Source organism: Molothrus ater, chromosome 6 (genome assembly GCF_012460135.2).
Source record: "Molothrus ater isolate BHLD 08-10-18 breed brown headed cowbird chromosome 6, BPBGC_Mater_1.1, whole genome shotgun sequence".
Taxonomy (NCBI): Eukaryota; Metazoa; Chordata; class Aves; order Passeriformes; family Icteridae; genus Molothrus; species Molothrus ater.
Window position 1 is genome coordinate 33,255,328 of NC_050483.2, and position 27,414 is coordinate 33,282,741.

At 35.1% G+C, this 27,414-nt stretch overlaps 1 protein-coding gene across 5 annotated transcripts in view; it reads left to right on the top strand.

The window, feature by feature from the left end:
• The window catches only part of DPH6 (diphthamine biosynthesis 6), a 185,669-nt gene that overhangs the window by 117,893 nt on the left and 40,362 nt on the right, over positions 1-27,414 (top strand). For 4 of the 5 annotated variants that reach the window (XM_036384380.2, XM_036384383.2, XM_036384384.2 and 1 more), the window contains one exon: positions 11,991-12,233. The exons of the other annotated variant lie outside the window; for it this stretch is intronic. In XM_036384380.2, coding sequence (XP_036240273.1) covers positions 11,991-12,233 — 243 coding nt within the window. The remainder of the gene's footprint in view (positions 1-11,990; positions 12,234-27,414) is intronic. 5 annotated transcript variants of the gene reach the window in all.

Below are 27,414 nucleotides of genomic sequence, written 5' to 3' on the forward strand. Positions count from 1 at the left end.
AACACCTGTCTGGTGTAGCTTAGGGAGGTTTTTCTAGACTGGGAGTTTGCAGTGGATCCCTTTGATATTCAAATCAACAAATGATAGCCTTTTTATTCAAAACGTAAGTTCTTTTGATGGTTAGCTTGTTAAGAAATATTCAGCTCCAGTCTGACCTGATCTGGTTTCCCATGGAAAAGATCTGATGCTGTTTGAAGGTTCATAAATGGAATGCCAATGACAATTTGTTGTTGACGTTTTGCTGCCTCAGCCTTCAGATGCTGCTGGTTGATGTGCCGCTTTAGCTTCACCAAATAATGCTTGCAGGTAAATGATCTTCTGATTGATCAGATAGTTTCAAAGCAAAGAGTTCTCTTCTGTGGTCTGTAGTCATGGTTTTTAGGCTTGGAGGGGTACTTTAAAAGATGCATCAAAGTTGACAGATGAATCTCGAGGCAAGGAATTATGGGAGACAGCAGAATTATGGGAATATTTTTGAGAGAATAACATATTAGCAAGAGTTTTGAAGACCTTCAAAGGTCTATCAAAGCAGCTTCCTATAGCAGATTTATTCCTCCTTTAAAAAAATTAAAATTGAGTACACGGGTTAACTCTCAGTTTCCTGTGTTGGGAAGGTGTTGAACTGATTTATTGTTTTCTAAGGACGTTTTAAATGGCATATTTCATTTGAATTTCACTATTATCTTGTTCTGCATTCAGAGCCTCATCCTGCAAGGTGCAATTTCTGCTTTTACTGAAGTTTGCATAAAATCAAAGCATTACATCACCTAACAAGGCCAAGGTATACAGTGAAAAACATTACATAAACATCTATGACATTTAGTTAGCATTAAAATCAAGACATAAAAATAGCAGGTGGAATAACCCTTTTTCTCCACCTTTCTTCATATACAGGCATTATTCTTTTATACCCTTCTCCATTCCCCATTAGTCCCCTTCCTGATTGTACCACAGCTATTTTTCTGAAGAATCAGACTAGCTATTAGAAGTTCAAAACATACATCACCGAAACAGTTCATTTCTCCTTGGTTTGAACATTTAATTATTCACTATCAGCATGTGATAGTTTTCTGCAAAAACATGTAATTGTTTTTTGTTGGAGAGCTAAATGAGTTAACTCATTGAGATCTGAATGTCAGAAGCTCTGAGGTTTGGAGTCAAATGCTGTGAGCAGTTACATTGCCAAATGTGAACTCTGGAATCACCCACTGAAAGATGCTGTGTGTTAACTATGCCTCACTGGACTTGGTAACAAATTATTTATGCTGATTGAACTTAGGCCAAACTTTTTTTAACAACAAAACCCAGTCTTTTTGCAAAATCCTAAAATACAACTTAAAAATCTAGGTGAATGGTCAAGTCAGGGAAGTTCAGTCTTTATGTCATATAAATAGAATGTAAAGTTTATATGAGATAGTTTCCATTACTGAAAATTTTGGCATTTTTGCGTACTTTTCAAATATTGTGCATTGTTTAGCTGATAATTAGAAGCTCATTATGTTGGGCTGAACAAGCAAAATATTAGATATTTTCATTGTCATACAAGGTTATGTTTTCAGTAACATACCTATAATTTCTCTTAGCTCAAAATGCAATATTAGATATTTAAACTGTTTTCTGTTTGTAGATTTTGATACAGCCTTACAGCCTCTGTTTTTGAAGAGATACTCTATTGGTTATTTGTAAAATTCAAATTAAAATTCAAAGCTTTTCTGATAATAATGTCATCGATATTGTTTCTTATTCATTATTTCTGTGCTTAAGTTTTAACCATTATACATCCAAGAGAACTTCTTGATCCCATTTCATGTTCATATTAGGCATGTATAAACATTTTCATTTTATTTTCAAAAAATATGGCAAAACTCCCTCCCCAGCATGGTTTTTATTTTGTCATCTTGCATCTTTTGAAGTAGCCTAAATATTTCACAAAATCGCTGCTCATATAGGATTATCTGCCTGAATGTTCTGTAGTGTAAGGCTTATGTTGAGTGACTTTCATAGTGTTAAATGTTTATCATTTAAAAAACTGTAAGGCAACAATGACCAGCTCATAGCAGTTTGGGATGCTTGTCATTTCCTTTTTGGATAATGTTAGACTATCAAGATAGAAATCCTAATCAGTCATGTACCAGTTTTGATTTAATGTTCATTACAAAGATTTTGCACATCATAACCAATACTTTTCATCATAGAGCAGGATCATTCCATCCTATACTATCCAAGATCGTGAATTTATTTAAACAAATCAGAACAGTTCCAGTAGAAGATATTAAGAGATGTGCTTCCTGGAGTGCCCATTGTCACAACAGCACTGTCATTACCAGGCAAAAGGAAAATACTAAAGAAGGGATTTCAGCCTGGGTCTCAGCAATATTGCAGCTGATTAACCTAATTGCTGGATTATTCTTTGCTGCAGTTTGCCCCTCCTTTCCTCTTATTTAGCCTCTTTTTGTTTCAACACTTGGCTTTCTACCCATTTTTCTATATCAGAGGGCTTGACTCTGCAATTATAATTACTTTTATAATAATGCAAACAAAATAGCTAAGCACACAGTAAATTTGCAGGCACTGGTTCATGACGTTGCTTAGTGACATGAGATGGATACAAATATGGCTGCAGCTTGAATGGGACAATATGAGATACGTATTTTATTAGTAACTTTGTACTCACTATGTTGTCAGTATAGTGCAATTTCCAGTTGTCAATTTTTATCCTTTTAAACCACTTAGAAAATTCCATGAAAATGAGCACTCAAAGGAACAAGTTGAATGTACGCAAAAACTAAAATCTACCCCCCCCCAAAAAAAAAGAAAATATATAACGCAAGATAGACTCCATGCCCAGATGAATATGTATTCATGTACAGAATATAATTACAATACAGTTAGAGTGTAGTTATGAATCAGAATTAAAATAAAATTTGTTACAGAAATTTCATTTTTAAATGCAAGTTACCACTTTATCAATAGGTAAGTTCTTTCCTTGAACTGCTGCCAATCTGAGTGTCTGCCCACTGAAAGCTCCATAGTAAACTGCCTCATTGCATGGTTAGGAATTTATTGTTACTTTAAATAAGGATGTTGTCCACACTGCAATTGTGATAAAAGGTCAGTATTTAAGCATACAACAAATAAAAGAATATTAAGTATATATGTAGATCTTTGTTGAAACTTGCAGTTTCTGTAAGTATAATAAGAACTTGACTTGCAAATTTGCATTGAAAGATGTATCCCTAGAGAAAGATATTTGCTGTTTAAGGAAGTATTATCACTGAAATATGAATAAATAAGCAGAGGATTGTGGTAAATACTGTATGCTATGTAGGTTCTGTTGTATATATTGTATAGGTACATCTAGCTGCACAAACAAGTCTCCTTTCATATCCACTGGGAAATGGTGGTTATATGTATTATAAATTGGACTTCTGCACTAAATAATCTTTGTCATACATTAGGCTGTTTTAGTGTTGGTCATTGCTTAGGCAGTCATACATGTAAATAAAATCTATATGAGAGTAGGCATACATAGAGGATGGGCAAAAGCAAAAAAAAAAAACAAAACCACACTCTATGGCTAGAATAAGAACTATTACTTTTAGCTTACTGTAGTTACAGTTAACTTGTTTTAAGTTATCTGGTTCTTGGTTTTATGCAAGTGCTTCTTTCTCATCTCCCAGTTATCACAAACCCTCTTAAAGTAGCCAGTGACAATCATGCACAGCATATTTCAAGTGAGAATATTAAGCCAAGTGAAGGCTGGGAACAAAATCTTTTCTGTAAGAATAGAATGTCACGGTGTTAATGTGTTTCATACACTGTGAATTACTGTCGTGTGATGAACAGCTTTCACTTTTCAGTACAGAGTATTTTCTCTGCCTATCTGTCCCTCTTCTGTTTATAATCACATTAAGCTATTTGACAGTTGGCATGAATAAGGACTGTAGACAGGTAGGAAAGGGAAAAAAAAACAACTCACTCTTTATAGGATTTTATGACTGCAGTCTTGATTCTCCTTGGATGCTGAATTCCACAACAGTACTGCAACCATAGGCAGTACCACCCTTATTGTTAATAGAAACTTAAATCTAGACATTTCTACTGTGCTTCCTTGTTTTATTTTATCACTGCAGTGATAGTTGAACTGGTGATTTAGTTTACTGTAAGTGGAAATTGTCAGTAGAAGCTTCAGTTAATGTGGGAAAGAAATCATGAGATCCCTTTCTAAGTAGATTGTATGTTTAAGAATAAAAGTAGAAGAGACAAAGTCCGTAATATAAACACCATAGGTAGCTAACTTCATCTTTTGTCTTTATCCTCCTTTAGATATTATGTGTATGGATACAGTTACCCTATAACCTCTCTCCCTTATGTGCTACCCAGTTCCCTAGAACTGTAGAGAAACTGTAGAGAAGAGTAGAAGAAAAATGTAGAAATGAAGGAGGGAGGATTGTCTTATGTATATTCCAGCTACATCTTTCTCTGGTGGTATTTTATAAACCTTTTGTTATGAAAATAAATTTAGGACTAAATAGTAAAACCACAAATGATCTGTGTGGGTAGCCCAAATAAATGCTTAGGTAACCTCATGTAAGTTGTAGACATTTTCTGCTTAGCAGAGGAGGGTAAAAACAGAGGGGAGTTAATTTAATATATTTACCCTGGCAGATTAAGATGCTTATCATAATTTGAATGCTGCTATGCTGAGCTATAAACTGAAAAACAGTGTAGATGAAGAAATCTAAAAACTCTTGGAAAAAAGAGTTAGCTCTGAAGAATCATCTGAAGCTTTGATATCATCTGAAATTTTACAGACTTCCCTTTGAACTATGGAAATCATATCATACTTTTTGTAAAGGTTATGATACCAGTTTGGGGAGTTGTAACAAATTTTATTCTTTGATTAGACCAGTGTCATGGGAACAGAGACTGCAACTTCTTTTGTCCTATACTGAATGTGCTTCTAGTAAAGAGCAGTTATTTTTTAATATAAACTGTTCAGCAATTCCTCAGTCAAATTTTCTCCCTGGTTCTGAATATCTGTATTTCAAAATATTTTTGCCATATGTTCTGGCATGAGTTTTCATTTTTCCTAAGCTGTCTTATTTTCTTATTTGCTGCGTTTATTTCAAACCTGTGTCCATTTTTATTATTTCTACTGGTGCACATTCCAATTTAGTATCCTCTGTGGGTTTCATCACCATGCTGTTAATCCCTTCTTCCACTGACTTAATGAAGATGTTAAACAAAATCAAGCCTAATACCAATCCCTACGGCACCCCACTTCAGTTACATTGGCATTTTCATTACTCTCTCCTCACAGACTATCAGCTAGTTAACAGCATTTATATTTGGGAGAGTTAAAAAATTATTTCCAGATATGCCTTATCAGATATTTTAAGAATCCAAATGAATTATAAACATTGCTCTCCCTTATCTCTGCATATATAATTCACTAAAAAACACAATCACCTGCAGCAGACATAATATGCATTTTCTAAAAATGTGGTGCCCATTGCTCGAGAGTTCATGTCCACATTGAGTCGTTTCTCTCACTTTACACTGTTGGATACTAGTCTTTTTTACCTTGTTTGTCTGGACCCTGACAAGGCCTTTAGTTTCTCTAGTAAATACCAATTTAAGTGGCTCGTTCCCAATCCCAACCTCAATTTTTAGGAGTAGACTCATCTGAGTACATGTTTAAAAATTTGTTGTGTTTGGCATCTTTATTTGAAGTGACATGAATAATAAATGAGGAAGTGTTAATCAGTTTGGAGGTTTTACTCCATCTTTTAGATAAGGTATGTTCATAAAGCTAAGTGTTCTGCAATTTTTCACAGTTGGCAGATTTGCTAATGTGCTTGTGTGAGAACTTGTGATTTTTTTCAAAAGCTTGAGAGGAATGGTAGGCTTTGTAAAAGGTGGCAGATTAATAGTCATGAAGACTAAAATTCCACTGTCCCAAGGAAGAAATGCATCAAAGATTAATACTCTTGTTAGCTTGCTCATTTCAAAATAGGGAGACTGCTCTTTTTATATTTAGGAAAAAGCACCCTGCAGAATGTGGAGAACAGTTTATCCTCTATGGCAATTAAGTCTTTAAGCTGTCTACTGTAATTTTCCAGGAAGGAACAATATGTACCCTGGGCACTAGCACAGCACACGGGCCAAAATATGCAAATTAAGTAAAGAATATTTTTACCTCCATTTTGTTCATTTCTTATCCCTCTCTCTGTTGGAGATTCTAAGTCAACTAAAACAAGAATTGTGAAGATGATTTCAGACTAGCTGTCTGTCATGCCACATGGATGTATTAGATGGGAAGCCTTTCTCACCCACTTTACTGGAATCTTTCTAGATATTTATAACTACAGGTTCTGACTTTAAAGCTGCATTTATTTTTGATTTATGTCTAATACTACCTTGGAATATGAATGACAGTTTGTGAGGTGGGTTTTCTTTGTGAAAATTTCAGGTTTTGAATCTTTGTCTTCTGTAAATCAGAAGTGTGGGGGTTTTATTTCTGTCAGTTGTAGAGCAAAATAAAATTGATTTGACATTGATCAATATTTAAAAATAACCAACACACTTCCAAAAATATGTATGCAACTACTACAATTTTCTTTGATAGAACAGTTTTTAAAATATTAGTTTCAAGCTAATACTTTGATCTTACTTTAAGTTTTTGACCTGATCATCTCTCTCAAGTCTCTAGCCTTAGCATTTTTTTAATCTTCAAGGTACTACAGACCTTCAGGAATGTATTAGATGAGATTGCCTACCTGTAAACCCAGCACTGTCAAAAGGCTCATTTTGAGGTATTTGACTTGTAGAGGATTTCAGAGGTGTTTATAATTGGGAAGTATAGAGTATGATTAGGAGATATTCATTATGTTGGTTTAGTATTCATAGCAGTATTGTGGCTTCTTCAGATGCACTGTTGAGTTTAAAGGACTGCCAGATTTTGTACTGCTTGGTGTTTGTATACTATGTGACATGATGCTTCTCCTTGGTATAATTTAAATTAGGACATACACAAAATTTTTAGGTGTGTTGATAACGTTATGACACTGTGTTCAATGTCAAATATGGCTTTGTGGGATGGTGTATTTTAATTTTCCTAAACATCATTAAAAAAAATACACCCTAGCTTAGCATTCATGAAATTGCAGTCACTTCTTGTTAAAAAAATGTTCTCTGAATTTCCAACACCCAAATATATAAATTCAAAGAGAAAAATTTAAAACACACATTGATAAAGTACATTTTAATAGTGAAGAGCAATACAAAATCATGATGGCTTTGTAGACTTGTAGATCAGGTGATGATCAGATACATATTGAAACATCCATCCCAAAATGAAAACTAACAAAATGGACTCACAGCATCTGATAACTGAATTATAAAACCTTTAAAACTGTGGGAATGTTACACCTAGTTCAATAAAATAGCCATAGTATGCTACTGATTAATTGATTAATTGTTAATGGTTTTTTTTGACCTAACTAGGAAAAAAAAAATTTTCCAAAGGGAAGTTCTGAAGTTTTGAGTATAACGTGCAAACTAATTTGACTAAGCTATATGTGGAGTCTTAGCAATTTAAAAATTTTTAGTCAAAGGTAATAATAAATAGTAGTAGTAGTAATAGTAGTCGTAGTAGTAGTAGTAGTAGTAGTAGTAGTAGTAGTAGTAGTAGTTAGGAATATATCCTTCATACTTTAGCTACTGATAAAGTTACTAATGCACATTTTTTTTTCAGAAGAAAGCCTGCATCAAACTCAACTATGTGTTGTGAACTCATTCCTGGAATTTTCAGACTATAAATTTTTACAGTTCAAGGAAAACATGAATTATATTGAAGGTTGGGTATATTAGAATCGTGCTAGTCAGATACAATTTGTTTTCATAGCATGAACTTCAAGCTTTTCAATTGCTGTTGTCTAAATGCTGCCTTTAAAAAGTTTATTCATACTGGTCAGTTGAATAAAGGATGTCACATTACAAAAAGCAATTTTGCCATCATTATCTAAAACAAGAGGGGCCCTAGGAAGAAAGGATTATCATATATTGAATAAAAAGTTCACCACCTTGCAGGTTTAATCCCGTTAGAAAAGATTATTTCTATCTAACTTAATCAGCCAGAGGTCTTTATTGCCTGGAGTATTAATTGATTTAGGTCTTCATTAAGGTCAGAGGTAGCCGTGGCTGACCAGAGGCAGCCTATTAGTGTGTTGTCAGTTCTGCTTATTTACATTGACTCAGCCTAATAGTGGGTCGTGTCACTGTTGGGTCAGGGGGTCACTGAACCTTTTGTGCAGCCTGACCTGTTAAAGGGCAGCAGTCACTCAGACACCAAACTGCATTCATAACAAAGATTTGCCTGATTGCATATTGACTCCTGCCTTCCAAGAAGCATGCATTTGTGGTGCAACTATTAGCATTTGCCTAAGTGTCTGTGGGTGAATATTTGAGATCCCTCTGTTAGAAGTTTCCAGCAAGTTTTATATTGTCAGTTAATCACAAGTTTTAATAATATCAGCAGGAACAGTTTCATCAACTTTCCATGGTTGCTCTTGGCCTTTAATAAAAACTCAGTGCATATCTATAGGTATCCTATCACTTCCTTCTTTTGTTTCTTTCTAGGCAATAATAGTTGCAGCTTTTCCTTTCTAATTAGCAGCTTAAGTTAGACCTCATGCAATTAAGTCTGGTTTTCTCATTGTTTCTTTTCCTGATACATATATATGGGGGAGATATGTTGTGTACTTTTGGTAACTTAGAATACTGGTAAAAACTATTTCATGGTATAGAACAGTTCCAAGTGGCACTGAGTGAGTTCTTCTGACTGTTCCTTTCCATGATACCATAGATACTTTCCTTCTGTTTCCTAATAAGTGAAAGCACCTTAGATAAAAAACCTACTATACAGCTTTATATTGGTATAAGCCACGTCCTAAGTATAAATTATACTTATCCCTGCAAGACAGCTTCACTGTGAAAAGTAGTAATTCTCAAATAACCTCTTAGCTTTCTATCTGTGAGAGCATGCATTGTATCCTCTGAGGTTCTGATTGTCCTCTGAACTCCCCTGATTATTTACAGTTGTGCTGACTGAGCAAAAGAGCTGCTAGACTATTATGTTAACTTGTAAGGACTTACCTTTCATTTAAATTGCAATGATACAAATGAAAATAAAAAGGGAAGAAATGTGGAATCACATGAGGCTCCATTTATAACCTGCTTAATGCTGTGAAACAATATTGGAAATAAACTTGTACAAGTGAGCATCTCAGCAGTATGAAGCTTGAGTTTTCAGGGTTGTCTTTGGTTCAAGCCTTTATTTAAATTTTAGCACTGGAAATAATGTGTATGGTCTACAGTGAAAATCAAAATCCTAGTGAGACATCCACTGTACACATATGGATCCTCTAAGGATCAACATAGATCCTTTATATTGTAGTTTTGTTTCTATGCTGAGTTTCCTGTATAATGCAAGTCGGCCAGGCTGGATACCCTGTGAATCTACACCCTGAAAGATCTTCTGTTATCCTCGTAAGTGCTCCAAAAAGATAAACTGTTGCAAGGTTCTAGCAGGGTTTTGCAGAACACTTTCACAACACAAGTACTGACACCATACATTGTGACAGCTCCTCTTGTAAGATTTCAGTACTGTGAACAAGATAGTATGATGACTTCCCTGTTTTAAATGCCTTTTACTCTGCTAACAATTTTCTGTATAATGCTTCAAACATTCCAGAGACAACGTCTTGAAATCTGCTAAAACAGTGTTTGTACTGGTTTGCTGCTTTGTCCTTGCTGATTATTTATGCTTGCTTTTCATGACTGAGTCACTGGGAAAGAGAAGAGAGATACCCCTCCTCCTTCCCTTATTCTAAATTATGTCCCCCTGCAATACAATTGCTGCAAATCTGTGACCATTTTTTTATCCTTTTCCCCTCTTTTCCCCTTGCATCCACCCTTCCATAACATGGTGGCTTGTTGGAAACATTGTTTTTCTATTAATTGCATCTTAAGATACAAACAAGTATGTTAGGAACAGAGGGATTTTTTCAATTGGTTTTTAAAAAACTGCAAAATTCCCACTGAATCTTAGCCAAAAGTGGTGCCAATTTTGCTCAAATCCTTCCGAGATTTTTTTATGACCTTGCTTATGACCAGTGGGGCTAATTGTATCAGAACTGTCCAGGATACTTTAAGAAAGTGCTATCTTGGTCTGTATTTCAAAACACTGACAGATATTTTATCGTTAATTAGTATTCATATTATGTCTCAAACAATCTGTTCAAGAATAGGGGAAGTGAACTGGTTGAACAGCTCTTCTGTCTACCTAATAATTAACATGGGTGATGCATGGAAAACCAGCAGCTCAACAGGGGATAAAAAGGAAGAAATACCATCAGTGTGATTTTTTTTTCCTGTAGGAATATAAACTACCTGCATTGGAGTTTTTGACTAATGCATGGATTTCACTTTGCAGAGGTGAAAATGAATGGTTTACTTAAAAAACAAACCTGTGCCCCTCTGAATCATATCTTTCTGAATTTGTTTCTCATCTTGTCAGTATGCCACTTGGTAGCTGGCTGGACTCCCTTGTTCAGTGGCACATATTTTAAAATAGTACTGAAAAAAAAAAAGAAAAGAAAGACCATTTGTTCCTGTAAACCAAAATATTGCTTTCATATATTTTTTTCCAAATTCAGGATTATATATAGCATTATCAAACAATATTTCAGGTATTTTAAACCATTTAAATAGTTGATGTGTGTCAGTTGATATATTGTTTCCTCTCTGCCTCCTCCCCCTCTTCAGCTGCTAATCATAGAACTTGTATGCCAAATTGTATAAGATACTCTTCCAATAGTTACATGTGTGAGTCTTTTGTGAGACACAGACAGTTATGAGGACAGATTTGGAGTTGCATATGGGTCTGTCACATGGTTTGATTGCCATGTCTTCTAGGACACAGATTTCTTTTTTAATTATTCTTAATTCTGAGGAATTTTTACAGTTTATACAGTAAGTTCTGCAAAATTCTTCTGAAAGATTCCTTTCTCTGTCGTTACTCCTAGCAAAATTCTTCCTGTGCGGACTTCAAAGCTGCTTACACCCACCTTACTTCCCACTTCTATACTTAGTTTTCTTTTGATAGAGAATAAAATTTACTGTTTCACTGATTAGGATATGCACAGATGTTCTAGAGAAGTGCAGCATAAGACGATGAAAAGTTTTGATATTTACATTAAGATTTTATTAAAAAAATCTTTGAGATGTCTGAATAATAAGAATAAATGTTTCCTTTCTTGGCTGCTGTTAAAAAAAGTAGGTCTTCAGAGTGTTGCTGGGAAGATTTTGGAAAATAAGCCCAAAGTAACTGCAATGCAGTAGTAAGTCTGGCCACCCATTAAAGTCTATTTTCAAAAGGTGACCCATCTCTTTGTTCAAGGAGCATCTCTTTGTTCAAGTAGCACTCTTCAGCATTTTATTTTCAATCTACAATTTGCTTTTACCTTCTGGTAGAATAACATCACTTTTTTGTTCATACACAGTCATTTAGGTGTTCTGCTAATATAATTTTACAGTGTTTTTAAATTAGTTTACTAAAGATGTTACCGGTGTCTACTGATAAATTCTTTTATGGTTTTGTATAAAACAAAGCTTAAGACATAGAAGATTAAAAAATAGTATTGAAGATAATGTGCATCATCTCTCAAAAGAAAAGAAAACAAGAGCATATTTAACCATGGCATCAGTGTGATCCAGCAGCTGTAACAGTCCACATCAGATTATTGTTCTGAGCTGATACCAGCTAATCCATGCATTATCTTTAGCCTAGCGTATTTGCTCTATTTGTAACAAGTTATGGCAAAGAACAGTACTATTGAAAGATACCAGCTGGAAGACAGAAAGGTGCTTTCCTTGTCTTCTGTAAACTCCCAGAGTCTTATGTACTGGATCTGATTCTCTCCTAGGTTGGTGATGTTCTCTACTGTGCTGGACAGATTGCTCTGGTGCCCTGCACGATGCAGCTGGTGAGGGGTGGCATCCGCGCCGAGGCCAGCCTGTCCCTGCGGCACGTTGGGCGAGTTCTGGGAGCCATGAGCCAGGAGGCCACACTCCACCACGTCATCTCAGCCAGCTGCTATGTAACTGACAGCAACAGCATTCCTATTGCTCGCTCCGTGTGGCAGAGGAAATTAGGAGAATGCAGAAAGGTAGCTGCCCTATCCATTTTCTTCTTTCTGGGCTGTCTTTTTTTCCTTTCTAAGTCTTGCAGTAATATCAGAATTTCGCAGTACGTTTCAGAGGGGTTCCAGTAAAGGTTTGATTGAGCTGTTATGTTCTGGCTCATAAGTGCTTGTGGACAATTGAGAAAGAAAACTGCTTAATAGAAAGTTATGTTCACCACTAACTTTGTTTTAATTCCTCAAAGTATTATGTTAAAGAACTCCTAAAGAACAGTCAATTTCTCTGACAAAATTGTGAACAATACCTCATCTGAATTACTTGTGTCCGTATATTTTTTGCATAATGAGAAATGGGCATTTTAGTTCAACTTTTTGTCAGTTGTTCTGTTGAGGATTTTTTGCCCACTTGCTTGCAAACAGTATTGTTATGATAACTGAGTTTAGCAATTTACTGCTCATTATTGCTTTATATTCAGCTGGACTTCTAAGACCACATCTGGACATGCATATTTTTGATTAGTAGGGGTTTATGTACAAAGCAAAGCACAGAAAAATACTTACCAAATAGTTTTGTTACAAGGGAAGGGGGAAATTACCCTGTCCTGAAAATACAGTTGTCCTGTTAATGACAAATTGTTAATGACAACAGAGATTATATATTGAAAAATTATAAACTGTTCTTCAGTTGTACTTCTGTCTCAGTTATTGGGTAGTAATAGTGAAAACAAATAATGCAGTTTTTATTTTGGAGCAGCCTACCAGATCCTGTAAGATACTGCCTTCCTCTGTGGAAGACAGAATTTGGTAGCCTTACTCTGAAGGCAGATTCCTTACCTGTGTGGTTTTGTTCAGGTTTTGATATTCCAGTGCTGCTACAGACAGTTCTCTTAAATACCATGACGTGACATAATGGTCAGTTTTCACCAAGGGAACTGACTCAGCCAAACCAAAAGTATTTTATTATTCTTTATTTTAAGCAGTGGCCAAAGACCTGAACCAGTAGGAACCTACATATTACTCAATAATAACAAATGGTTTGTCAGTTGAAACTGTTCTCCTTCTCTCATCCATGAAAAAAGGAGTTTGTGAAAATAAAACAGTTCAGCTCAAAACTCATTTTTGGTAGAATTAATTTTGTTTTAAAGATGGGATTTAGATTGTAGTTCTGTTTGTTGAATGTTCTATATTTAGCAGCAAAGCGATGGCATATTAAGATAATTGTATTTAAAATGGTGACTAAATCATATGCATCAGAACTGCCAAAGGTGTTTTTTCTCTAGAGCATGAGAAATTTAACGTTCTGCCACGTGGCGATACCTGGTAATTATCTTCTACATAAATAATACTGTTCGGCAACTTCTTTTGAATCCTTCTACATGTTTGATGGCAGTAGTAAGTAAAGCACAAAAAATATTATATAAATTGTTAAGGACACCAATAAATTAGACCTAACAGCGCATAATATAAAGAGAAATATGAGAATTGTTTTCTGGATGTGTTTATATAGCACAAAAGATTTACTTCTAAGAGCTGCATGTGGACATGCAGTTGCTCAAAGCTTCATTTGAGATAAGGCCACAGGGTCTGACACTTTTAGCTGGACTTTAGAAGACTTCTTGTAATATTACTAGTGACAATTGTCTTTTAGGAGCTTCTAGAGTTACAAAGAGAAAGATCAATTATATTTAAATAAACTGAAAGATTTTTTTAAATTTAGATAAATTATAAAAAGTATCTTTTGGAATAATCTATTTTTTTCTAGAGGAAATATTTCATATGTTATTAACAGAGAAGTGTTCTAGTGAGGATGGGAGAGGACTGTAAGAGAGGGAGCAAACAGTAACAGTAAGCAGGTTGGACCCCCTAGAGACTTCTAAGTTGTTTCAGTCACCCAGCCACTGGTCCTTTCCTTATTCAAGCATGATTCCTTCCTTCTTACACAACTCCTTTCTACTCCTGTCATCCTGATTTCCCTCACTCCTTACGGCAGCTCAGTATCTGTGCTCCCAGCATCATTCCTGCAGCTTCAACTCTACAGTATAACCTCCTGAGCCTCCCTGAGCTCCAGTTACCCACAGGCATCAAGGGTTGTGTCCTTAGAGCTGGAATCCAGGCCCTGTTCCTCTCTCTTCTTCCTTCATGTGTCTCTTTGGGTCTCAGTGTCATTGGAAAAGCCATTTGGGGTGACAGAGGAAACAAATCTGATGCAGGGATCTAAGGTAGTAGTAGAAAGAAAAAATAGTGGGGAGGGAAGGATAAGAAAGCAGCCCCACCAAGGGTTCACTCAAAAGAACACCACCTAAATCACTGAGGTAAAGATCTTTGGATTGACATTTTGAATGTACACAAGAGAGATTTCCTTTGTGAAAACTTAAAAAGTACTGTAAAAATTGAGATCTAGAGTGAAGAAGCTGAAGCTGGCACTTAATTCCGTAGGTGCATAAAATTGCACTTTTATTGCTGGAGAAATTAAAATATAGTTAAGGGAAGCAATGGTTAAAATAAAAAAATAAAATAAAAAAACAGAGGCTGCAAAAATAGCATAAAGACAATTACCCAAATGACATAGGAAGACTTATTGGAAATAACAAATACAAGTGCCAGCCATCATCAGCTTTCTTCCACCCTATTTTTAAGTTACATTCCTTCCACAGTTTCTTTGTGATTGCCAGGCATAGTTAGGGACATTCTGACTCTTGAGGAGATAAATTGACGACCTTCTCTAGCATACCTAATAGCAGTTGTGTGCTAGAACAATTTCAGTCTAATCCAGTAGTTAGCATTTAGGAGGTTTTTTGGCTTTGTGTCTTCTTGGTGCTTTTTTTAAGTGACCAAAAAAAAAAAAGAAAGAAGCTTATAGCATTGCTAAAACTTTCTGGAAGAAGGACTGACAGTTTTCCAATTAAGTCTCATCTTGTGTTTTTCTTTACTTCACATCTTTTAATGACAGTGTCATGTAATATGATGATTTTATAAGCGGTTTTGCTAACTCATTCAGCAGAGTAATCAATAGAAAAAAGTAAGCCAGATGGGTTGTAGTCCATTTGTATTGGATGGGACAGATGGCATTATTGATAGATGGAAATATTCCAAATAATTATTGTATAATGATATAACAGTGACTGTGCCTGCAAAATTTTATTAATTTACTTTGTGAATGCACTTTATTCAGTAGGGCCTGAGTTGTACCGTTTAGACAGTACTCCCAATACATTTAGCTGGGAGCTGAGTCTACACCCTAACTTCTCCTTCCCCTACCCATGGGCTTTCTGTGCAGAGATATCCCTGTAGTATTTTGTTAGACTGTTTCAACTGGTGCATTGTACTGTTGCCTATACAACAGATTCCCCTAGGCTAACTGAGATGGCAAGATAATGATTACATTTTTTTCTACCTCTGAATGCTTGTTTTTTACTACCTTTTGTTATCCTCACCTATACAAAGAAGAAACATGCTGCGCTGTCTCAAGATTTCAGGCATTCCAGCTTGCTTAACTGCTGTGTTTTCTATTTTTTACATCTCACTAATCCCTGGAAAGGCTTAGTATAGCTAGATTAATAAAATATACAAATCCTGATAAACTGTGTAATAAATACTCATTTAGACTGTTGTTATTTGGTTGTATATTCCATGGAAAAGTACTGTGAATTAATTCTTTCTGTGAGATAAGGGCACATTAACTTCCTAGCTGAAAAATTTTGAGGCCATTTGCTGCTTTTGAAATAAATTTGTTTATAAAATGTCTGAATGCTAAAGATTAGTTTCAGTAATTTTGGTTGGATGAAATATATACAAAACTTGAGGCAGATTTTCCAGAACTCTCTGAAAATCTATCTCTGATTTCTTCATTATAAAAGGAAAAAAATATAGGGAAATACTTTAGTGTATTTAGTACTCAATGTTTTGTTATCAACAGAAAGTTTAGAATTGGTTGTGTTTGGAAGTAACCCAAAACATCGGTGAAGGGAGATTTTGAGACAGTGAAAACAGTATATTTTGTTAAGATTAGAAGACCAAGTTGCACAGAAAGATAATATTTAATGTAATAGCAAGATGTATTAATAGCATTAAGGTCCTTGTATTTTTTTCTTAAAATCTGATATTATAGATCAGTTCCCCTCTAGTTATTGTAATAGGCAGCTGCCAATGTATTTTCCATCCTCAGTCATGAAAAATCTACTCAGTGGAATACTTCCTGTGACATAAAAAATAATATATCCTTTTACTTTTATAGCACCACTTCCATTTGGGTATTAGTTGTCTCCCACCAATAATTTTCTGAGCAAACATTCTGCAAACTTTAAAAGTTCACCAGCCCATCTTCTTCTGACAGAAGCTTTCTTTTTTTTTTTTATGGTGAGAATTCAGGATGAGTGGCTGTGATCCCATGATTGTTTCAAATCCAGCAAAGAGTGCTGCAGTTGACTTTCATTCTGTCAGGAATGCCAGTCAGATTGTTGACAGTGTGTGTCTTAATAGTGTGTAGTGCAGAAGTGATGGAAAAAAGATTCACAGTGTTTTATCTGATATATATTGTGAATGGGTTCCACACTTATTTCAGCACTTGGATAACTTGATGCCAAATTTTAAAATCTGAATTAAAACCTTTTGGACCAGATTTAAAAACTGTTTAGAGTTCAAAAGATGTAAGTACACCCAAACTAGGATTTTTTAAAGATATGTATCTAAGAGCAGTTATCGAGGGCACTGGGCCCCTTCCAGGGAGCCCCTGCATCGTACCTTCTTTGGCACTCCTGTAAATATCATTGGTACTTTCCTGTACCTTTCCACTTTGCCTTACAAATAATGTACAGGTCCCAAGTTATAAACAAGTTAAATCTTGAACAAGAATCTGTCTAGCTACGTGCAGTTGTTTCCTGCAGTAATTAGTGTGTTTTCACGGCAGTCATTTAGAATGGCATCATGCATCTGTAACAGCAGTCTGTGCATTGTTCAGACATTCCTGTGCTATTTGAAGTATACAGAGTGGCATGAATTTAAATAAAATTCATGCATTCTCTAACACTTTATCCTAAGCACAACAGAAGTAGCTTATGCTCAAATAGTGGAAGTTGAAAATTTTTCTTGCTGCAAAGGATTGGACAAAGGTTTAAGACCCTTTTTTTGCCCATAGTGAAAATGACTTTAAAACTTAAAATGGAATATTAAAAACTTCCACAGATTTATGTGAGAAAATACATATTTTTTCACCACTCTGAACTGATGTTTCTAAGCCAGTAATATTCAGGTACGCTTTTTTGTCTAATTTATTATATATATTGGTTAATATCTTTATTTAATGCAATTGTTAGATTTCCAAAAATTGTTTTAAATTCTGTGTCCTATAGATAATACTATAAGTAATATTAACTTAATTGGTCTCCTTTTAAACTTAATTGGTCTCCTTTTACTAGTTTCTTGAACAAAATAGTCAGAATATGAGTAGTACAAGTAAACAAGTATTATAAAGGTAAAATGACAGATTAGAACACTGCTACATTTACATTGCAGTAAAGCCTCACATAGGTTAACTAATATGATGTGTAATATCACCAGAAGAAAAATAAATATTTTTGAAAACCATTGCTGACAGCCAGTACCTATACCTATCAAAAATTCTGTAGGAAGAATATGCATGTTACTGTTTCCCCTTTTTTGTCCCATCAGCTTCATAACATCTATTTTGCAACTAGATGCTATTTTGAATTTTCCACAGTTTGATATATAAACCCAGGCTTCTTTTATGGCCCATGTTCAGAACACACAGTGCATTAAATTGCACAGTGCTGGTGTGTCTTTTATCTCGTGCCTAGTATATTTCATTTCCCCTGTGTTCAGATTAGGCAAAGCTTTTCTATTCATTTGAAGCAACTGTAATGAGAATATTTAACACAGATCAAATGCAGATAGTGGAAATCCAGAGGTCCTTGGAAAAAGTCTGCCATTTGACACTGGGCAATGGGAGGTGAAAGGTTTGCCGCTTGAACTCTTTCTTAAAAGACTATAATACTCTATTTGTAACATTAGCAGAGACTTCAAAATGTTTAAAATTAGTATAGCCAACTAAAAGAACATGACTTTAATTAAAGCCATTTTTAGAAAGGGAATATATGTGTATAAAAATCATATGATTGCATAATAGTCTAAAGAGAACGCATGAAGTTAACTTGTAGAATATAAACAAAAAATATGAGCAATAGAAAATAAGAAAGGAGAGCATTTCTTTTGTGATCATTTGAGGAGATAACCACAGATACCATCAAATCCTCAACTGGTATAAGTCAGCATAATTCTGTGATTTCCACTAACTGATTTGCACTAGCTTATTTGCCATTTACAGGTAATATATCCATGCATTTGAATGTTGTTTTTCAGGTAGACAGAGTGAAGAAATGCATGTCAGGTTATTCAGGGTGGTAAACAGCCTGGTTCATGCAGGCTGACTGATGTTCCCCTGGAGCAGTTCCCTTATAAGACTGGTTTTGAGTGATTCTTCATCTCCTTTGCTGAAAACATTAATTCTGTTTTGAGCCTGTCACTTCTGTGCTAAGAGTGCAAGAGTGCATATATGCATCCACTGTTTGCTTAGGCCAGAACCTCTGGTCAAAAGTCTGATGTGTGATGATTGTGAAAGCCATTAACAGAGTTGCATCCCTGGAGCAAGTACCTGTTGTCACTGCCCACATTATAGAGGGAAAAAATGCCATTTTGGTCTAAAAGTGATCAAGGTCCAACTTTCACTCAGGAAACTTCCCTATAAAACTGTAGTCCAAAGTACATGTAGGACCCTTTAAATTCCTACAATAAAGGATAGAATTTCAGAATTTCATCACCTTCAAAGATTTTTTGTTCTCCTTTGGATGAGATAATCCTGTTGATCAGGACTGAAAGAAGAGCCATATTACCACCTCAGTCTACATAAACAGTCTTGTTAACTACTCATCCTTCCTGAAACTGTAGTTGGTTAATCTCTTTCAGACCGTAAACATCCCTTCCAATTTACTGCTTCCAGCAAGTAGTTTGATATTCAATACTAAGTAGCTACTCTAGATCTTGGTCTTTTCCAGTGATGACACTTTAATTTTTCTCATCAATCATTACTATTTTATTGTATGGTCCAAGGGATCCTACTAAATTTCAGTACTTGATTAGCCTCATCTCTGATTCTGTGTGCCAGTCATAATAATAATTTCATTTCCTCTTCTTCTTCCTCTTCTCTGAATGATATAACATGGTCTTCAAAATTAATAAAATATCTTAATTTTCTTATTCATAAAAGCCAAAGTAACCCAAAAATTATTTATGCTTTCCTATACTCCACTTTCAAAAGAGCACATAAGATAGTGTGAAAGTGAGCTATCTTATTTTGAAACCTCTTTAAATTTTTGCATAGCAAAAAAGAGCAGTGCTCCCTGGTCAATGTCCAGTTACATGCATGCCACCTAGCAGTGAATAATCACTTTCAGCTTCCTCCCTGTTTTTATTCAGCTTCATTGATGAAAAATAAAAATGCATCCAGCTGATATGATAGCTGTTCACTTCTCATCAGTCCTTTGGATGTTACCACCATAAACACAGGTGATAACACTTGAAATATAACTTTGATTTTATCTTGGACATTATTCAGTGTTAATATTATGCAGGTCTTTATGCATCTCACTTATAAGCACCTTCCTGGAAACACCCTGGCCATCTTCTGTAGGTGACCAAAATAATTACTTTTGCACATATAGATATAGATATAGATATATAAACAAAGGAGCAAGTCTGAAAGAGGATAATGTAACTGTTAGCTGAAGAAAATACTAATTGTCGACCATTTTTAATTAAAATGGTGATTTTGGTAAAGGATTATTGTAATTTGTCAAATGAGTGTTTGTGTGGAGTTGCAGATAGCAACTCTGTATTGCATAGTCTCACTGTCTCTCTGTGCATGTTCTGCAGAGCTACGTGGAGGATATGTACACATCTACAGATTTTTCTCCCTCCCTCCTCTTATATGAATACATGCATATAGACATTATATATGTGTATATATATATATATATATACATTACAAGCATATCCATGAATAATCCATTAATATATATTTGTATTTTTTCTTAGTATAACAACTTGTAACAAGGATATATATTAATACATGTCACTTAAAGTCCATTTACTGAAAACCTTCCATTCTAATTTTCTGTTCATGGTGTCACCTGGTTTCAGAAGTGTGATTTAAGATCCCATTATATATTTTAGTAGTAATCTGCAAGATGTATCTTCATGTTCAGAAGAACAAATTTGCTTTCCATGTAGCTCATTGCAGTCACTGCTGAGAATAGCTACACATTAACTAAAACTTGTCTTAGAACTTGTAGGATATTGTGAACTTTCTCTCACAGTGAGTCTGGCTGGGGTGGAGTTAATTTTCTTTACAGCAGCCCCTATAGTGGATTTGTGGCTAACACTGTGTAGATAGCAGACCAATATTGGCTGTTGCTGAACAGTGCCTGCACAGCATCAAGACTTTCTCTTTCTCCGACTTTACCCAGCAAAAAGGTTGGGGTTTGGCAGAGCTTGGAGGGGACGTAGTTGAGACACCAAAGTATTATATTGTTTTATATATCATATAGATTCATGCTTGACAGTAAAAACTGGAGCAGGGATGAGGTTTTCTCCTAACTTTTTGGGCAGCCCAGTATAGTGGATTTTAAGAAAGTCCCTGAATTGCAATCATCTGAGTTTGACTTTTGTAACACTGAACTGGGAGAAAACTGGTCCTGCAAAATCCAAGTTCCAAACTGTATGAAGGACATTATTGGTCAATGTAAATGGCTTGAGTTAAAATAAAAGACATGTGAAGCCCTAATAGTCATATGCTATGCCATTTAACCAACCTTGTTTTGCATACCATATTAAAAAATGAAAGTAACTGAGTAGTCTGTTGAAAACTATATTTGACTCAAAAATATTCATATACAAAAGATGGAATGAAAAAATGTGTTTTCCAGTAAAAATTTGTGTACTAAAAAGCATCACATTCAAAATAAAATTGCTTGCCAGAAAGCCAGTCGTATCATAAGCTGTATGAGAAGAAGTATGGGCAGCAGGTTGAAGGAGATAATTCTGCTCCTCTCCTCTGCTCTGGTGAGACCCTACCATGAGGACTGTATCCAGCTCTGGAGTCCTTGGCACAGGAAGGACATGGACTTGTTGTTGAAGCAAGCTTGGAAAAGAGAGGGCTTCAGGGTGACCTAGTTGTAGCCTTCCAGTACCTTGAAAGAACTTACAGAAAAGATGGGGCAAGACTGTTTACATGAGTATGTAGTGACAGGGCAAGAGGAAGTGGCTTCTGATTGGAAGAGAGCGGGTTGAGATTAGATATTAGTAAATAATTCTTTTCTGTGAGGTTGGTGAGGGACTGGCAAAGGCTCCCCATGGAAATTGTGGATGCTCTATCCCTAGAGGTCCTTTCAAGGCCTGGCTGAGCAAACTGGTCTAGTGGAAGGTGTCCCTGCCCATGGCAGGGTGTATGGATCAAGATCCCAACTCAAGCCATTCTGTGATTTTTATGAAATTATTTTCAATTGCACATCTTTATATTATCTTACTAATCAAGGTGGCTACTGCAGTGAGGGAGAGCCTGACAGTTGGTGGAAGTTTAGTAGTGCCATCAGAGTTTTCAAATTGTTTTTCTTCTGCCCCCTGCAGCATCAAAATTTTCTTCCTTGCATTCTACAAAATTTAGTTATAGGTTTGACAAGAGTAGCTAGTGGTCCTGTACGTGTACAGGTGAACAGATGATGTAATTAGAATATGTGAGGTGAAAGCAGATATTTCATTTGAAAATTGGTTCCAGAGCTCATTGTCAAAGTTCAGAAGGAAGCAGACTTTCAAAGAAAAGGTCTTTGCAATCAGTATCCAAAATTCAAATACTATCATAAAATCCGTTATCCACAATGCCCACAAAGTAGATTTTGACCATTAACTGTGCTCATTTTCTGTCCCATTTGGGTACACACTCGCAGATGATTTTCAACTGAAATCTTTCCATCTTGAACATCCTTACTTCAGTTCAACTCTTTTTCCTAAGTGCTTATTTTTGACACTACACATGAAGAATAAAAACCCTCAGAGTGACAGTCTGTGATCATGTTTCATGTGGCAGACTTCATTTGCTTTCAGTTTGTATTACTATCAATTTATGACTTTGTTCCTTAAATACTTTTTTTTTTTTCCACATTGTAACTGATATATTGAATGATGTATATTTGAGAGGTATTTCAAGGATCTTAACTTCAGTCATTAACTGGTTATGACTTGGCTCAGGAACCTCTAGTTCGTTGAGAGAAAGTTACTATTTTTTAAGCAAATAAAACAGCTTTTCAGTATGTAATTATTTTCTTATCAATTTTACATTTTCATGCCCTTTTGAGCATCTAGCATGCGGTGCTTGAATTTACATTTAGCTCTGCAGGAACTGCTTTAAATATTATTATTAAGAAGGAAGAAATCAAAAATCAAAGTGAATTTTTAGTACAATAGCAAGGTATAGAAAGGTACAATTGCAGCAACAGCAGCCTGGATTAGTGTATAGAACTAACTCACAGCTTGACAGAAAATCCCTGCTGGGGAGGAAATGTAGGGGAACTGGCAGAATTTTGCTACATCTGCTCCCTACTGCTAATAAGCTTTAACCCATTTCATTTTTATTATGCTTGGTGTTTAGATATTTTGCTTCCAAAATTATATCTGTAACTATGAGAACACATAAAAGGAAGCTCGACAGGTAGGGCTGTTTAAAAATTTAAAACTATCAGCAAGGGATGTTAAAGGCCATAATGAGTAAGATGGTTGCCTTCTCAGTGTGGGATTTTAGAGCTCTGGCACTTCAGTGCTGGTAGAAAGGCTGAGCAGAAGTATTGGGTAAAACTGATTTCATAGCTTGAGTGGCTGGTACAGCCAGAAGGCACCATTAGATTATTTATTCTGACCTGTATATCACAGACCATTACATTTCACCCAGAAATTCCCATTTTGAACTCTGTGAGTACACTTGCACTAAAATATATCAGACCTTAGGAGCTCCAAATACTTCATGCCACAGGGTGAGAATGAAAAGGCTGAGCTTCACATGCAGTAGGAACAGGGTTTGTCAGGTTGATATGTACACGTGGTAGCATGACAACTTCTGCAGAGTAGGGCAAACAAACAAAGGCTTGTATGGACTTTAAAAAAGTGAAAATCCTTTCTTTACCCCTTTGAATTAGGGAAAAAAGGTATCGGCATTCATATTGTATCAGAGCACTTGCATCGGAGTTCTGCTGAAACCTTAACCAATTCTCTAAAATAAAGTAAAAATTAAAAAATTAAACCCCTACTCCCTAAATCAGCTATAATAAAGAAAAGTTAAGACTTTATCTGTCTCATGAGACATCAGAGGGAGTAATTAAGAGGGAAAATCAGAGTCATGTCCATTTTTAAAATTAATAATAATTGTCTAATTCTGCATTTCAGGTATTTTGCCCCTTTGGTAGCCCTTCTGGCAGTCCTGTGCTTCTCAGTTCCTCAGTCCAGACACTTCCACTGCAGTACTTTAACATGCTTTTATCTCAATAATGAGTGCTATAACTAATATCTATATCTATAAAAGATGGGGAAATGGTATTGTATATTTTCCATTTGATATTATCACATGCTTACCATAACTGATTATAAATTTTAAAATCTTTCTTTTACTCTGGTGGTGGCATGATTATCATATACAATTATGAAATGTATTTTGAAGAGAGATTGAAATGTATAAAATTCACTGAGTGGTTGAAAACTTGATGTCTGTGGGGCTGATGAGACTGTGCTTTTAGATAATGGGTTAGAACAAGATTGTGATACTTACCTGAGGAATGATGCAAAAATGGAAGTCTCAGTCTTTCAGTAGAAGATGCTTCTCCATTACTGTGCTTGCAGAAGCCTGTGTCTGTCTTTCAGCAGGTCAGTTTACAATTTCTGTTTTTCTTTCAATTTATTCTAACAAGAAATTATTTGAGCTTCCTTTGCAAGAAAAGTTCCAGTCTGATAAGTCCAGAAAACAGAGGTGTTAGCCTAGTTATTGCAGACTCTGTGTACATTTTTCAGGCTTTCAACTGTTTATTTGTTCTAGAGACTTGTTCAAAGCTGATTATGTCTTCATAGAAATGTGATACTGATTGCTCTTATTTTGATCCTGTCAGAGCTTCTCAGTTTCTGAAATAAAAGGATGAAAACACAGTGATCCAACAATAGAAAAGAGAAACAAAATTAACAAGCAAATTATATCCTTCTGTACTAAATATAATCAAAGGAGAGCTTGTAAGGTTACGTCTTAAATTTCAACAGAACCCTTTTTTCTATGACACAAAAATGATGAAAATTTATACCACTTCTTGGCCTCTGTTGACAATCATGGTAAAAGATAGAATAGCAAGTTGTTAAATTATTCTGTTTGAGCAATATAAGCTATAGATCATGTAAAGTTATTGAACTGGTTTCTTATGAACTCTCTATTTTCATCAGTTCTATATTTGCTTTGCTTTTTTATGTAATGCTTACCTATTCTTCCAGTGGCACTATTCAGAGACCATTCATCATGAAATTTTTGATTCTGCAAGGCTTTCAATATATCCTTTATGCACCAGAAAGCTGTCTCAACTTATAAATCAAATTTACTGTATGGGATTTGGGTCCTCAGAGTGTTGTTACTTAATTTTTCTGGTAGTTTCTTCTGACATACTTGGTCGACTACCATAAAATTCTAGCCCATCACCTTGTCTATTCCTAATAATAGCCATCAATACATTGTAGAAATTTCACATTTTCTTTACTCCCACTAAAATAACTTGGGATATGGTCATTTCATCCTCCTGCAAAATGCATCTCTGAGAAAATTTAAGCTCTTATGCTTGGCATGTTAATTGCTGACCATTTTGTATCTAATTATTAATTTTGCATCATTACTATAGCTACATGCAGATTTTTTTTCACAATTATTAAGTTGAAAATTTAATTTGTATTTTTCTCTAATATGTGCAGGCAGAATTATAATCATTATATCAAAAGAACACATTAATTAGAAATACATTTAAATTACAAAAATTGATTGAAAGCACCCTGAGAAATAGTAGTACCTCTAAATTTCTGTACTCATATTTGTTCCCCTGTATCTGTTTTTCCTTTTTCATGCTTCTGTTTTCTAAAGATAGCTAAAGGCTGCACAAAAAAGAAATTTCTCTCAAAAATGTGCTATCAGATGCTGCTACAAAAAATAAAGAACCACTTGGTTTGCTCTAAATTTTCCATGGCTCAGTAACAACCAAAGTAAGTACAGGTTCAGTTTCCCATCTGACATTGTAAAAAATAATTTCTACATGACACAATGGTTACTGAACTACCTCCAGCTTTGTCCAACATGTTGAGGAGTGAGTAGAGAGGACTAAAATTTCTGAAGAACTTGTTTCTTTTTATATTTACAGTATTTATTCTATGACAAATATTCAGTTTATAAGACTTCGTTTTTAGTCTGCCAGTTTTGTGATAATGTCTTTTTGACATACACCAAATAATTTGTTTTATTTCAGAAAGAAATACTAAATGTCTGACTTTCTCATTTTTGTACGCTTTCCAAAAGGAACATTCATAGCAATTTTATTGTTATAAAATACTGTGGTATTCATTATTTAAATTTAGACGTGTTATACCAGGAATGCATGTGGCCTATTTATTAGACAAACTAGGATGTTGAAAAGAATTGCTTCTATCCTACTTTCTTTAGGAACTGACATTTTTATTCTTATGCAGTTTTCCTAGTGGAATCTTTACTTTTTAAAGTCATAAACCTATTGTTGTAAGAGACTCTAGCAAAGCTTCAACTGGATCTCAAGAGTTTGATGCACTCTGTTTAATGCAGGGAGTGTAAAGGAAATTTTAAATGTATTATTTAAAGGCACATTAATCTTGCCACTGTAATGGTGTAATAATGCATACCATATAAGGTTTTCATAAACTCAGCTTCTAAAAGTAACATCACAGTATCTTTCTTTTTGTTCTCCAAGTCACTTCTTTGTAGAGATAGCAATTATGCATTCATCTCTGCCTCTTATAGCCTGATTCCATATTCAGCTGAGAGATAGATAGTCCTTAGTCCTTAGTAACACAACAGAAAGAATATTTCTCATTTGGAACAAAGGGAGGATAGTCAAACAAATTTATATAATAAATGTTAAAGGCCAAAGTGTGTGCCTTTTCAGTTTAAGCAAAACAGTTAAATACTTATCCAATGGACTGAAGATAGGTTTGTCTTTAACTCATTATTCCTTTGTTTTCATTGCAATTTTAATACTTCTGCCTTGGATTTTTTTTTTGTATTACAAAAAAAAAAAAAAAAAGAATTCTATTTATAAGATTAGCACCTTTAAAACAAAACTTTGTGTTTTGTTTTAAACAACCCTTACAACCCTTACTGCCTAGTGTTTTTCACTTAACTCTTCTCATTCTATTGGATTCTGGTTTGGTTTGTAGCAGTATTTTAAATGCATCAGGCCTTCATTAGCATGAGAGTATTTTGTGGCTTTCTAAATATGGACAATGAAAATTGGGTGAATCTTTACCAAGAACTGAGTCACAGAAAATGAAAGGATTTGGTAATACTGTGAACCAATGTGATAATTTCTTGTATCAGTGCAATGCTCAGGAGAGTATTATGCATGCAGCAGTTCAGATAACACTTTTGTACTTATGTAGGGTTAATTACAAGTTTAGAAACCCACTGACAACCTTTGCTTCTTGGGATATGAAAGAGCTATTACTGAAGTAAACAAATTGATAAAAGAGTTAGCTAAGGAATGTTTCTACCAAGCTGCCTTTTCACTTCAGTTTAGGCACAAATACAAAGTCCAGAAAGTTCCTATTCTCATTTCTCATTATTAGATACTTTACTGAACTGTATGTTCCTTAATAACTGTAGTACTGTGGCCTTCAACAAGTATTCAGTCAAGCCTTTTGACCCTTTCTATTTCTACCTAAACATCCTTACACTTTTGCAGATTTGGATTGAGCATCCATCACAGAACCGCTTTAGAGAGGTTAACACAGAGCAATCTGTCTGGGTGGCTCCAGTGTGAGGCAGCTCCAAACCCCTGTTCCTGTGGCAGGTGCCTAAACCAGACAAACCTCCTGCTTGGCACTGTCT